Consider the following 15,303-nt stretch of genomic DNA (forward strand, 5'->3'; position numbering starts at 1 on the left):
AGTGCAATATCAACTACCATGCCACAGAGCCTATGTTGGGTATGCAGAAGAGATGCACAGTTTCTGAGGACAACCTCTTTCACACTATAGAGTGAGGTCTTCTACACCCCATAAGCAGCTCGCTATGGTGTTCCTGACTATGAACCACAGTTTAGGTCTGGGAAGTAAACCCATGTCTGTTTGGGCCATAATTAGCACAACCCTGGACTGAGCCATCAGGTATATGTTCTGGACCCCACTACAGCATACCAGGAATTATTAACCTGAAAAAAATTGCTGCCAACAAGGAACCCAAATGTGTTGGGCCTGAGTCTTCTCTGACGCCAGCTTAACCCCAATAGGATGGTGTTACGCATGTCTGAAAGTTCAGAATTGCAGTTTCACAGCCAACCTCTACAGAAAGGCCAAGCACAGTTTGACCTAGAGAAACTGAATGTCCTCTCCCACCCCTTATACTAGCAACAGCCTTGTCTTAGTTGTGGCTGAAGCACTTTAGCCAGGGCTAACATGTGGGAAGTTGACACTATCACTGCCCATGTTGCGCCTACCACTGCCTTTGAAATGAAGGGTGGATTCGCTCCCCGGGAACTGTTGATACAGACCTTCTTCTCAGCATTAACTGGTCTGCTGAGTGAGTGGGGGCAGGAAGAGATACACATGTTAGGGTCTCTGAGAGCACCCTCTTGTCCTGGGGACAGGCAGTGAAGACTTACTGGCTTTTTGGGGTCATCCACTTGCTGAACCGATAGATTCTCCAGAGGGATTATACCTAGAGGTTCTTTGTCCTGGAAGCCAAGCAGGAACAGTTGTGAGTTAGAGGCTAGGTAGACCTAGCAATGTAAAATAGCAGTAGTCACGGAAAAGCAGGCCCCTGACAAACATGGCTTAGTAAAGCAAGGGGGCACCTAACATCTGTGGCTACAATTGTAGCTACAGTTCTGACTGGTAGGAAGTGCCACACAGCTGTTTCTTCTCTGTCTGGATTGCCAGCCAGATTCACCATCAAGGCCAGAGCCTGAGGGTGGGAACGGCAGGGTCTAAACTCAATCCAGAGAGGAAGGAGAGGTACCAGAAAATGTTTCCACCCCACATTCCCCACCCTCTTCTCCAGGTACAGCTGCCTGGTTAAGATTTGTTCGACTGGAGCATAGCCCTTACCGTGGTATACTCAAAGTAGTACAGGCAGTTATCAGTCAAGATGAACCAACGTCGCTTCCAGGTCTTCACCCGGCCTCCTAAGGGCAGCAAGGTCCAAACTGTTAAGTCTTGCATACACCTTCACTCCCCACCTCACTTCAAGCACCCCTTGAAGATTAATCCTTGAATATATAAGTCTTCCTCCCCATACAGAAAGAAGGAAGGTGAAAGTAGGCTAGGAGCTGGGCATAGCTCAGACTGGGGTGGGAGGAGGGGTGCAGGGGGACACCATTTTTAACACACTTCTAAGCCGACAGTCTGCCAGAGCTGCAGGAAGGGGGATTCTAGCTACAGAGCAGGCAGCAGATTTGAACACCAGGTGTCAGCCTCCTCCTACTGCAGCAGAAGGAAGGGCTACTGCTGCAGACATCCACGCTGATGCTTAGGAGACTCTGGGGACCCTTTTGCAAGAGATTTTCAGGAGAAGAGGATTCAGAGAAATGCATAAAGTCATTGCTCTTACCCAGCTTAAGGAGCCAGCCCTCACGGCTTGGGTTAAAGAAAGTATGTGTGAGGTCATTCCCATCATCTTCTGGAATGGAAAATGGCTCATTCTTGATGCTCTCAAAGAGATTCTGCCCCACACGTGGAAAGAAAGGGAGAGAGAATACTAAAAAGCTGGCATAGACTGTCTTATGTTGTTGCACTGACACATGGACAAACAGAGGCCACCAGCTACATGATATCCAAGTCAAGGATGAAAGGGGAGTAATCTGTCTCCTTTTAACACCCCAGCCCCAGCCAGACCTTAGTAAAATAGACATGCATACCTTTCATGCTCAAGAAACAGTCCGGTAAGCAACTGTGTATAAACACATGTATGCACATACAGACATACACATGCACCGCACATGCATGCACCACACATGCATGCACCGCACACACAGCCTAAGAGGAACTCTCCTAAAAGCAATCAGTCAGGTACACACACAAGTGCACCCTTATAGGAACGATTCCTATAAGCAAAAAAAATCAGGCTTCCCACATTCATCGTATGCCCATGTATACAATGTTCAGGCGACACTCCTGTAAGTCAACAGTTGGCATGGCCACACATTTCTACCCCACCTTCCACATGCATAAGATGTGCTTTGTGTGGAGGGATGCAATGAGAAGCCTAATCATTCATATGAGCTACCGGGAACACCCTGATCCATTACATGTATGTGATAGCAGCGTAATAGGGAGGGGAATTCCAGTTTCTCATTCTGGAAAGGGATTTCAGTTGTGCTGCTGGGATCTGACATCATTTATTATGCAAACTCTTGACAAAAGGGCTCCTGTAACTTCCTCCAAATGGCCAAAGGGAAGTGACATGAGACAGCACAGCTAGGCCTGTAGATGTGCTGGGAGGCTGCTCTGATGTGCTGTCATTACAGCGCGTTGGAGCAAACTCAATTAATTGAGTTTGCTGGAGCATGTTAATTAGTTTGTTGTATTATATGTGCTACACCATCTGCACTCCCCCCTTTCCAAAATCCTAGATCCTCCCATACACCCATGTTCTTCCGTGAGCTGACAAACTCCAGTCTGAGAAGACAGTCATGTGCAAACCTATATTGCAGTCAGAGGCCAGGTTCCACTTTGCTTATTTATACCATCACCTTACTCTGTAGAATGTCTTATAGATAGTAATGGGGACATTCATGGCAGAGATGCTGCTGTGGGTCAGTAAGGGTGTGAGAATCTGGACCAGGAAGAAGAGGACAACATCAGACTCTTTTCCAAATGGGCTAAGTTCTGTACCCACATGTGACAAGTCAGTCTCTGCTCTGAACATATTACAAAGGCTGTGTTTTTTTAAGGTCATGAAGGGAAATGTATCCATTTGTCTTGGAAAGCTACTGGGAACTGGACATCTCACTCTCTTAGGGCTTTTGAAAGCCCAGCCCCACAAATCATACAGGTAGGAACAGTCTCAGATACATGCTCTACACAGGCATACCCAAGCGTAGTCTCCCTCACCCCTTTTCATAACCTGTCAGACACACATTGACTTACATATATGCACAGGCCTCACAGATTCACTATGATGCTTATGCACGCTCTCTCACATGTATTTCTCTCTTATGCCCTCAGGCCTATGCTCTCCTGCTCTGCAGCATGCGCTCAGCAGCAAGCAGGCATTCATGGACTCTCTCCTAGGCAGCAGCTCTCCCCGCTTTCTCATTTGTCCTGCAAATATGTGAAGCCCCTTCCTGGAGTAGCCATACTTGGCAAATAAAAGAAAATCCACTGACTATTCCTTCCTCAGTGGGTCTGTGGCTCACCTTGGGGCTAGTGGCCTTGAGGCTTTCTATGAGCTCAGCACCAGTGAGGAGGTGGGGAAAAAGCAGCGCTCTGTCACCCTTAGGGATCAGGGACTTCAGGAAGAGTCACCGAAATAGGGGTGCTTCATCCAATCCCTAGTACATCACAAAGAGAGGCCTTTACAATGATTTAGTGAGGGTCTGATATTTCCTTTCACTCAGCACTAAGCAGCAGAAAGGCAGTAGGAGCCACAGCACTTCTTACCTTAAGAAGCATCTCAGGCAAGTCCCCTCCATTGTCAATGCCTCGATTCATAGACACAAACCTCTCGAAGGGGGGTTTGTCCTTCACATTGGGGTTGTGCAGGCTGGTGTTCAGCATGATGATGGAGAAGGACAGCACATAGCAGGTGTCTGCCAATGAAGGAGAGAGACAGCACAAGAGGGTATGAGCAGGGCAGGGTCCCCAACCCCAAACATCACATCCAGGCCAGGACAGCTACTCCAAACCCGTCCAGGTTCCAGAAAGGGGAACTTGGATTCTATTCACTGTGGAAAGGACCTGCCACTCCATCCCAAGGCTCTCCCAGTGTCTTATGACATGTCATATGAGGAGGAAGGATTGCCTATTTCTAGGTCTCCAGTTCTGAGTACTCGGATCCCGTGGAGATCTTGAGAGCGTGCCCATTCTAATAATAGGTACTCAGAGCCTGTTGAGGAACAGCTCTGTGTGTGTGTAGAAAGGACAAAAGACCCAGAAGGAGGATATGACTTTTTTTTAACTTCCTGATGTCATTTTCGGATTTGCTTGTTCTATAGAAGGATAGAACAAGGTGGTGGGAGGACAGTTACTGGGACACCACTAGTGTGTATGATACAACACGCACAAAACAGGGGCAGCTCCATCAGAACATAAATACAATGTGGACCCTAGGCATGATGTGGACTCTTCCTGTACAGAGATGATAGGTGGGGGTGGTCTTTCTAAAAGATAGAGCTGCTGTCTGGGCCTACACTCCTGATGGAGATAGACAGAGCTGACTTTATCATGACCCTGCTACTAACAGCTTTCTATATGCAAATCATAACAGGCCTGCTGCTGTCAATGCACAGAACACTAAACTGATGAGATATTCAATACTGGCAGGGGTTAATACCTAAACAGAGTGCATGATGGAGGCAAGAAGTGAAAGAAAGATCAACAAGACGGAGGAGGGGAAGAAGGAACGGAACAAGAGGAAGGAGGAGAAGAGACTGGCAAGAGGAAAGAAGGCAGGAAAGGAAAATCAGAGATAACAGTTGGCAAAGAGAGAAATTAAGATGACAGGAGGCAACTCCTCTTATCAAATGAAAAGCTAGAAAATCTGGGACTAGATCCATGGGTAGTGTAAAACAGTGTGGACTGCTCGTTTTCACAGAGCTGAGCTGATTTACACCAGCTGGGAATATGGTGCTGATTTCAGTAGCATGAGCTCCTCTGTTCTCTTAGGTTTAAGACAAGGCAGGGACAACAGGGGAGCAAGGCTAAAGCCCAATACCTATGGTACAATAAAACCAGGGGAACCACCCACGCTATTCAAACACTGCCCTTCACATTTGGCACATAGTAGAGCACAGCCCCTCACCTGTGCCCACCCTGGCCGCCCCTTCCCTCCTTCATGGCTACCTGTTGATTGGAAGACACCCGGGTTACACTGGCAGTACCAGCTGGCAAAGGCTTCCATCATCCGGTCAATCTTTTGGGCTTCCCCAGGCAGCCGGAAGCTCCACAGAAACTGCCTGCAAATGACACCAAGGCAGCAGACTGGTCACAGAGCAGCCAGACAGGTAGGAACAAGCTTCGTTTTCCATGGCCCCTCAACACAGGATCACCAACCCTTCTTCCATGGAAACTGGGGAGTCTTCACACAACACAACACAACACAACACAACACCTTATGTGGAACAGAGGTCCCACTCCTCCCCAGTGAAGTGCAACATAGTACAATAAAACCTCACAGGAAATGTAAGAGCGACATGAAACACCCCCCTGGGCACAAATTGCCCTCTCCATGACACAGTATCTCTTCTCCCCCATCTCACCACACATGGTCTCCCAACACACCCTTCTCTGGAAAAAGTGACCTCTCTCTCTTACCACCCAGGTGCATCGTGAAACACCCCAGTGGAAATGAAAGAGTTAAAGGCCCTTCTAAGACACAGAGGTTCCTCTTTCCTAACCCAGGGGGCTGTAGCTGCAGCAAGATGCTCCCCTGAGAAATGCATATCAGTTTCCCCAACACCCCACACAGGACTGACACACTGCCCCTGGGAAATGGGCTCCCTGGTATTGCTGCTGTCAGACACCCATGCCTAAAAGCAGGTGGGTCCTCCCACAGCAGGCTATGGGAAGTTCCATCTCAGCTCTGGGCCACCCACCTAGTCCTGAGACATCTGAAGTGTGTTGGCTTGTCTCTCTCTGCAAGCTGATGGGACACAATGGCCATGGGACTGTAGAACCCACCCCACTCTCACCACATTGCTCTCTTTTTGGGCCCTCACTCACCTTAGTGCTTGCACCAGGTTCAGGTTGGCAAACTGGTGGCATTCCACAAAAGCCTGCAGGATCTGAATGTTCAATGAGTCCCTGGTAGAGAGAACAGGGCAGAATGAGGAGGTGGGAAGGAAAGATGGAGATGGTGATTACATTCTTTTATGATATACCCCAAGGAAATTACCCACCACAGAGTTAGGTTTAGGCTCCTCTGTATTCTGACTTCCTTGGGTCATCTCATGCCATTCCCTCCAACGAAGTTCAGCCAGGACCCTTTTGCAATATTTTTATGTTGGGGGATTGCCTCGATATTATCCATACATGGACCATACAGGCAGGGTATCTGCCTGCCATGCAATGCCCCAACATGTTCAGGGAAAACTACTACAAGATGAGATCTCATCCATCTCATGCAGTCTGGATTTAACTAGGCAGGGCTCCCCCAGGGCAAGTACCAGCTTTATTTGTCCATACGAGGGGTAACAATGATTCATTCAGTTTAGAAGCTGATGGCTGAAATTGGGTCCCATGCTTAGTGCAGACTAAGAGAGTTTAATGAGCAAGGAAGGACTCACCGCTCCCCCAGGAAATCCCCAATGGCTGTCTTGTTCAGGCCTTCTCCCTTGTAGAGGAACTTGGCAATATCCTGTAAGTCTGAGGACAGCACCTTATGCTCAATCAAGTAGTGGATCCCCTGGTGAAGGAGAGGCAACAGGTTGTGAGTAAGGTACCAGCTCAAGGAAAGAAGGAAAGAACAGCTCTGGGTGTCATCCCCCTGAGCTTTGCAGACCTGTCTGCCAAAATTCAGCTGTGCTATAACTCCAGCTGCACTTTTTCTCCCTCTCTGAACATAGGTGGGTAGCAGCACCCAGCCAGGTTCCCATCTTATCCCCTCCCCTCATATCCCACAGAGGAATCCTCACCAACATCCCCCTCCCTCTGCTGCTCTGGAGCTGAGCAATTCTGCAGGTCAGACTTGAGGAAAGGTCCCCTTTTGCCTGAAAGCTCATCTAAACCATGCAGAGGGTCCAGTAAAAATTAGTACCCCCATGGTATTATGGCTACACTATCACTCCAACACTACCACAATGTTTCATTTAGTTATTTTGAAATGACTTTGACTCTTGTTTCAAAACCAATTTTTAATTCAAAATCAACCCAATAGGAGTAGGAGGGAGGGCCGGGGGGTTAAATAACCCAAAAAATCAAACAAATCCCCAGAATTTGGTTTGGTCAGCTTGAAATGGTTTTCCACCCTAGTTTTTCTTTTTGGCCACCAAAGTGAAAAATCCATTTTCCCCAACAGTTTTATCCTCCCCTGTGTAATGGTGGGATTATTTTTTTTGCCAGGAAGTCATCAGGCTTAGAAGCAGAGCAGTAGAGAAAATGGCATTTAAAATCTATTGAGGATTTAGAGTTTTCAAAGTATTTTTTCTATGAGTTCAAAACAATACCCCAAATTCTTGGGCTCCTCTGCAAAAAAATTTTTGGGGGGGGCACTCAACACATTACATTTTGACCAGATTGGCTCATTCCAACTATTTTAATATGATATTATAATGACAGTTCAAAAAAAAATGTTGTTTCCAAAAGAAGAACCATAACACTTCCTCCTGTTTTCACACTGCCAAAAGGTTCCCTCCCCCCCCCCCTTTTTTTTTTTAGAAACAAACTTTGGGTGAGATTGAAATGGTTTCAGAAACCATTTCTGTCAGTGTTTTTCTGACAATTCTGTTCCATAGCAATGCCCACAACACACGCAGCCCTATCTGGGAATAAAGTTATGTCACGTTAACGGGTTTGAGATGGATGGGTGAATTTCAGCCATGTGCACACAATTAAATCAGGTTCTTTGCATCACTATGTCCTATTCAGATCTCCCCAAACAGGCCTGATTTAACTTCGAATAAGACACCAAAAGGGTTTCCTCTGTTCCCCTGTGGGGCATAAGCAGAAGCCAACTTTGTGCTGGCCTCCCTCTGCTCAGGGGTAAATGCTGTTCAGCGCGGACCATGCCCTTCAGTGGACTGATATGTTTTATCATTACTGTGTTGGCACACCAGGATCTCTTTGCTGGTCTTTGTGCATGCGTGTGTGGGTGGGGAAGAAAGATGGAAAGTTGCTAAGAGCAAGAACAGTTTAACAAAAGCCACTCAGACAGTAGTTGTGGTTAAAGTGATGAGGACGGATAGCAGTATCATAGCATGTGGTTTCCCTTGCTAAGCACAGAAAGGTGGTCTAGCTGAGAGGGGTGAGGGGAAAAATAAAATAAAATAAAAAATCTCCCTCAAGTCTCCTCTTATTTAAACTGATCTCTGAGTTGCTGAAGGGGTTTAGAAATGTGGAGCCTGGGATACATGGGTGGATTGCTCAACCATGTAAGTCTATCCATGTCTATATCAGCCATTGGGCTACTACAGTTCAGGTACAACCATTTTCTGTAGCTCATGGCATACACAGAAGAATTGTGGCTAGTTTCACATCCAGCAGCCTTGACAGTAACTCATTTTGGGGGTGGCCTTTGTTGTGAAGCCAAACTGACACAAACTTATATCTGTGGACGGTCCAGTACATGTGAAACCTCTATCTGATTTTACAATCTAATTCTTAGCCTCATTCCCAGAGCAGTTAGGGCAGCCTGGACTAATTTGCTCTCAATGAGCAGGAACTCTCTTCTTATGCCTACCAGGGGATGTCCAACCCTCAGTCAGATGTGAGCAACAGGGCCTGGGCTAGGGAAAACACACTTGAGCTCCCTTGGGTGGCAGAAGAAATGTGACTAAATTAAGCCTCTCCATATCACCTCTCATTTTTTTTCTCTTCTGTTTTGGGAGTGCTTTAACTGAAATGGTCTGTGCTACCCATGCAGACATCCCATCTAGTTATGGGGATGCAGTATGGAGCAGTGTTCTCTAAAGAAGTCATGATGCAAGGGGGAAAATGTTTCTGGCCAGAGCAATGAGAAACAAGCCCGACAACTCTTATACTCAGTTCCTACAATCCTCTGTTTGTGCATTGCAATCCCCGGGCAAATGTCTTTGTAGCGGGTGGCTGATATGCAGCAAAGATGAGTCTACACAAGATTCTAAGCAGCCCGACCTCCTAGCAGCCAGAAAGGTGCACCCTACCTTTGCGGGGTCCATGTTGAATTTCTTCCGGCCTGCACTCAGATGTCTGTCCTTCTGCTCTGTTTTCCTGCAGACACAAAGGTGGAGAATCAAGCTTGAATAACAATATTAAGCATGGGATTTCTATGAAATCTATGGAACGTTAGTACAGTGGTCATATGCCACTGCTGGCTCTCCTGGCAAATGGACAGGTCCTCACCTCTCGCTTTCATTTTGGAAGCCATCTATCTGGGCAATGACCTCAGCAATCTCATCCTTCAGTTTCTGGAGGAGAAAAAACACACCAAGTGAGTGAGGATACAAAGGGAAGGGAGAGAGGTCTTGTGCTCCAGTCATGCTGAGCGGGCAGTCAACCAAGTAAACCCTCCACCACCCAAGAACTACTCATGCTGCCCTATTAAACTGGGCATGACTCTCTGTCATGACTTTGTCTACCCAAATTAGATGCAGCTTGAAACATGGCTGTCAAACATGGCTGAAAAACCTAGTTAAGCAGAGCCAAGGGGTAAGAGAACATGGACCCATGTCGGCTCTTGAGTGGATGTTGGGTACTATGCCCAACCCATTGAGACCCTTCACCTACAGCCTCTACACTGTGTACACGGCCAGGGAAGGTGAAGAGAAGGCAGGTGAACTGGTGACTGCCCAAGGAGAGTCACTTTGAGTGTGGAGGTGCTAAGTTGTGAAACGCAGGCACTCGTCATTCAGCAGTTACTACGCACATTCATCGATGGTTTTAAATGTGAAGTTCACATTGTTTGAGCCTTTGGTAAGGCTTACCTCCAGCCAGATGTGACTGGATGGCAAAAGGAATTAAGTTCCTTGCGTTTTATTTGGGCCTATGTCTCTGTGCCTACTTAGCTGATCAGCCCCTCAGGGCAAGGGCTGTCTCAGTATCTATATAGCAGCTAGAATAATAGAGCCCTGGTTTTGATCACTGCCAATATTTGCCAAACCCAATACTTTCTGGCTTTTCCTGGGACTGTGTCTTTCAGTAATGGAGCAAGTCATTTTAGATTTGCCAGCTGTCCAACACTTGTAATAGTGTACCACAGAAAAGCAGAAATTCCTTTGGGAAAAAAAGCTTTGCTCTTGGACCCGGTGACTGAGCCACACCATACGCTGACCTATCACCAGCCAGCTTTGGGACTGCAGTATATTCACACCATTGACCTATAGTCCAGTGTCCTATCTCCTACCATCCCCGGTTCAGATGGTTTGGTTTTCCTGATCAGGTCTCCTACCTCCTCAATTGGTCTGTGCCTGAAGGCAATCACACACAAACAAACAATGCACATGGGAGGAGTGCAGTGCTTTCCACAGAGAGAGAAATCCCTTCTTGACTGTGACAATCCCTCTGTAATTACCTGTTTACTATAACCTTGCTTAATTTTGCTCTTCTAATTCAGGTTTTTATGCTGTGTCCAGGATATCTGAGCACCTAAACATTGTGGGCCAGATTTCCAGCTGCTGTGAATGAGCATGGGGGAAGGAGGGTTGCCTGCACACTGGGGAAAAAAAATTGATATGATGTCTCTCACTTTGAACCTTGGGAGTCTTTTGGACCTAGCCTGTTTGGACCTGGAGAGTCCTGTGAGCGGGTGGGCACCACTTGCTCTAAAGGGCAAATGAAAGTGCTCCAGGGCTCCCTCTTTAGCTGTCCAAGTGGTTCTTCATTCCTTGATGGAACCAGGGGCGGATTATGGGGTGATGGTGCTGCTGTCAGTAAGTGTGCCCCTTGGGGAACCAGGAGCAGCTCAGCCCAGGGGTCACCCATGCCAGGGCCATGTGTCTGGGGGTGGATGACTGTACAGGCCTGGTGATACCTCCTGCTGCCATTGCAGGAGCACCCATGGGTCTGACTGAGGTGTGAACTCGTGCACTCATGATCAGCATGGCAGCACAAGGAAAAAAAATTATGATGCATGGAGGCTACAGCCTGTAGTCCTGTAAATGGATAGATTCCAGTTGCTCTGAAGGGCAAATGAAAGTGCTCCAGGGTGCCCCCTTTAGCTGGCCAAGCAGTTCTTCATTCTTGGACGGAACCAGGAGCAGATTATGGGGTGATGGTGCCATTGTGAATAAGGGCACCCCTTGGGGAGCCAGGGGCAACACAGCCCAAGGCACCCATACCAGGGCCATGAGTGGGGGGCTGGATGATCATGAAGGCTTGGCAGGGCTGCCTGATGCCAATCCAGGAGCACCTGTGGGTATGACTGTGGTGTGATGCCATGCCCATGCGACAAAAATAATGTCTGGAGGCTTCAATCTGGGGCAGGTAGTGCGCACCTCCTCATCTCCAGCCAAGCCAGGGCCAAGGGCTAGGGGTGGGTATGGGGCTTCCTGTGGGCAGCTGTGGCTTCAGGAGAGCTGGGTTTTGGCAGTGAGGGGGTTAGTTGCTTGTCTGTACCCCCTGATGTAATTACCAAAGAGATCAGGGGGGTGGATTGTTATGCAGCACCCCCTGCTGTAATTTACTGCTAATTGCTCACTGAGCTTTATTCAGTTTAAAAGCTGTCACTTGTACACAGTGATGTAACAAATTAAAACATACCATGTCAATTTTAATAAACCTATTTAATTTAGTGAGATTCACAGATTCATAGATTGTACGGGGCTGAAAGGGACCCTGCAGATCATCAGGTCCATCCTCCCTGCTCTAGGCAGGAAGACAACTGGGGTCAAGTGGCCCCACCAAGGTGACTATCCAGTCTCCTCTTGAAAACCTCCAGGGTGGGTGATTGCACCACCTCAGGAGGGAGTTTATTCCACAGTCTCGACACCCTGACTGTGAAGGAGTTTTTCCTGGTATTAAGCCTGAAGAGGCCTTCCAGGAGTTTATATCCATTGGTCCTGGTCTTTCCTGGGGCTGCCCTACTGAACAGTTGTTCACTGAACTCCTGATGCACTCCTCTGATATAGCAGTAAGCCACTATCAAGTCCCCTCTCAACCTTCTCTTCTTTAAGCTAAAGAGGCCCATGTCCCTCAGCCTTTCCTTGTATGGCTTGCCTCGCAAGTCCCTGATCATACGGCTTGCTCTTCTCTGGACCCTCTCAAGTTTTTGCATGTCCTTATTGAAGTGCAGTGCTCAGAACTGGACACAGTACTCACACTGTGATCTCACCAGTGCTGAGTACAGTGGGAGTATCACTTCCTTAATTTTACATGAGATGTATTGGTTGACGCATGCCAGCATGTTGTTTGCCCACGTGTTGTTTGAGGATTAAACTTCTGTCATGTGTACAAATGCCCCATTGCTCCAGTGAGTTGCTCTTCAGGACTTGAGCCTAGTTGCCAAGGTGACGGACTGAAAGGCAGAAACTGTCTTTTTTTGCAAAGAACCTTGTACCTGGGACAAGGTCAGAAATGGTTCCATGGCATTAGATAAGTAATGGGTAATAATGAACTGTAACCACCAATACTGAGCCAGATCCTCTATAGGCACAAATTAGCACTGACCCTTTGATGTCAACAGAGCTACCCCAGTTTACACTAGCTGATGGTTTGGGCTGCTAATCCATTAAACTACCTGCCTTTTTTACAGCATCTTACTTGCAGATCTCCTGCAGCAAGGTTTCACAAGCTGGGCATATGCTGGTTACAGACCATATTGGTGTAACCGAAACCTCAGAATTTGAGTTTGGATTACATCAGGGAAAGCCTCTGTTGTCAGGGATCTGCTATGGATGGTATGTGTTACTTTGTAAAGAGCTGCACCAGGGAAGGGGTTTTGGGAAGGTTTGTATGTCACGAGAAGCAGGATGGTACCTACCTGAATGTCCTCCAGCAGCTCCTCCCTGTGCTTTCGGATAGTTTCTATTTCAGCCTCTTCAGCCTCAGTCAGGTCAGATGACCCTGAAAATACAAAAGGAAAGCTCAATGCCATGGAGAATGGGTGCCATCTCAGGGCAAGGAAAGCCCCACATCACAACATCCCTAGGTAAGACAAAGTCACTCCCTCTGAGCCCTTTCATCCTATAAACCTCTGCCAGGGTAACTTGCTTCTGTTTTGAGGCCTCCCTTGGCTATTATAATCCTAGGACCAATCCTTGCTCCGTTGATGCTCCTCAGTCCTGACCCTGTAGTACCCGTATTATACCAGTTCTTATCAGCACACCTTTACATCAACTCCTGTCTGTAATAACCCTCCTGTTTCACTCCCAGCCTGCCGTGAGCTGAATTGTCCTTTCCACATTATTTTATGCAAACAAGCGTGTTTTGTGAACAAGATTTATTTATTTATTGGATTTACATGCCAATGTATTTGTTGGATTTATATGCCACAAAGGCTCTAGGCAGCTTACAGTAAAAACAAACAAACAAAAACATAGCTACTCATAAGAGCAGATAAAATATTAAATAAGATATAGACTTCTATCACAAAAACTCCCTAAAATAAACCCAACTTGAACTTTTATAACAACTTTATTATGATAAAAGGTGCACTGAAATAAATGTCCGTTAGAATCGTAAGCTTCAATAAAGCACTGATCTAAATATTAAGTATTGCCCATTTCTGTACATATTTTCTCAGCAATCGAGGTAATTTTATTTAAAAAACAGCAATAGAAATGACTAAGGAGACAGCCTAAGATTATTCCAGGTTGAGGAAGCAGTTTGGGGATTTAGAGCATCAGAGAAACTGTTGTGGGAAGGTTTTGTTTCCCATGAACTATGGACTCCATCAAGACGCTAACTCGGCTATACTTGTCTCCTTTCTAATTTACAGGAAGTCAAGTAAATAATGACAGAAATGCGAAGACCACAGAATGATTCACAGAAGACCAAGTAGAAAAATTGGGGTGACAGCATAGCTACTAAATATAATCTGAGCACTGCACAGCATGCTAAGCAAGAACAGCAGGGAAACAAGAACCTGAAGAAGCACAAACTAAGAGTACATAGCAGGGCTGAAGGAAAGCACCCCAAGGAGTCAGATCAGCCCACAACCACTGTAAGTGCTCATTCTAGATGAGCCCCAAGTCAGAGTCAGCACTGGTAGATATACACTGGACCCATTTACTCAAGACATTTACTTTCTGACCCCACAGCAATGCACGTGTAGATGGTGATAGAGCTGGTTGGGGCATGAGAGTGCTTCAGTGCAGGGGCTGCCTGCCAGCTAGCCCCTGCACTGAAGCACCTTTGTGCCCCAGCTATCCCTCTGCAACATATTGAGCTGGACTGGAGCAGCCCTGGGCTGGCAGGTTGACTCCCCAGGTCCCCTGCTAGCCAGGGCTGCTCCAGCCTGGCTCAATGTGCTACAGTCTCAGGCACATGTGCAAACAGTATGCCCAGGAGCAATAAACTCTCCCAGGAGCAAACTGCACCGGAGTTTATTCAGTCACCTTAATAACATGTGTAGAAATGCCCAGCAGGCAAAGAGACACCCACAAGGTACAACATTTCTCCACCCCATGTCAGGTCTGTCTAGCAGCAATCTCCCTCCATTGTTTCATAAGCCAAAATCCTCTGGGCCTCCTGTGTCTGGAGAGAAAGGGGAAGTCTTACCATCTGCTTTGGAAACTCAGTGTGGATATCACACTCAGAACTATTTCTAAAAATGTGATGGAAAAGGGGAAGGAACTGGCAGAAGTGAGGGAGAGGAAGAGGAAGACAAGAATCACAGGTGCCCCCTCTCACTGCGTCACAGAAGATTTGGGGGTGGGCTGGCCCTATTCGAGAGCTTCTGCATGGTCTTCTGTTATCTGCCACCCTTCTCCATAGTGCTGCATGCTGAATGGAGTGAGCCCCCTGCACATTTCATATAAGAGGCATAATTACCACTGTGGATGGCAATGGTGGCAGCAGTGGCAGCTACCATTTTGTTGCCCCTCTAAATGATACTCAGGGCTGGTGTACCAGTCATTCACCCTTGTTATGCAGCTACTCCACATGCCATTGGGCTGAACAATGTTCAGAGTCTCTCCAAGCCACAGCCCTTCCCTGCCTGCCTCCAGATAGTGCCATGAATGCAGGAAAATCACCTTTTTGGGGATGAGACTGCTGAGGCTGGAGAGAGCTGGGTGGACAGGAGCTTGGAAGCTCAGGCTAAGTTGCAGTGTGTTCCTCCAATTTGGGAAGCAGCCCTTTGTGGGGGTAGGAGGAAGCTGCCATGTTTCAAGCTACCATGATATGTGAGTTGGGCAGGAAAACCCTACTTGCCCAGCTTCCCTCAACAACCAGTATCACAGG

The 15,303-nt window shown here is 47.3% G+C and overlaps 2 protein-coding genes across 2 annotated transcripts in view; one reads left to right on the forward strand and one right to left on the reverse strand.

Moving 5' to 3' along the window:
* RAC2 (Rac family small GTPase 2) overlaps nt 1-15,303 on the forward strand; it is a 161,016-nt gene that overhangs the window by 116,264 nt on the left and 29,449 nt on the right. The window lies entirely within an intron of this gene.
* The window catches only part of CYTH4 (cytohesin 4), a 43,676-nt gene that overhangs the window by 2,171 nt on the left and 26,202 nt on the right, over nt 1-15,303 (reverse strand). Inside the window, exons 3-12 of the mRNA XM_090043077.1 lie at nt 12,881-12,963; nt 9,307-9,371; nt 9,108-9,174; nt 6,555-6,673; nt 5,992-6,072; nt 5,113-5,225; nt 3,712-3,860; nt 1,661-1,772; nt 1,159-1,235; nt 714-785 (exon numbers count right to left, since the gene is read on the reverse strand). Coding sequence (XP_089899203.1) covers nt 714-785; nt 1,159-1,235; nt 1,661-1,772; nt 3,712-3,860; nt 5,113-5,225; nt 5,992-6,072; nt 6,555-6,673; nt 9,108-9,174; nt 9,307-9,371; nt 12,881-12,963 — 938 coding nt within the window. The remainder of the gene's footprint in view (nt 1-713; nt 786-1,158; nt 1,236-1,660; nt 1,773-3,711; nt 3,861-5,112; nt 5,226-5,991; nt 6,073-6,554; nt 6,674-9,107; nt 9,175-9,306; nt 9,372-12,880; nt 12,964-15,303) is intronic.

Source organism: Crocodylus siamensis, chromosome 4 (genome assembly GCF_052110815.1).
Source record: "Crocodylus siamensis isolate JL-2025a chromosome 4, ASM5211081v1, whole genome shotgun sequence".
Lineage (NCBI taxonomy): Eukaryota > Metazoa > Chordata > Crocodylia > Crocodylidae > Crocodylus > Crocodylus siamensis.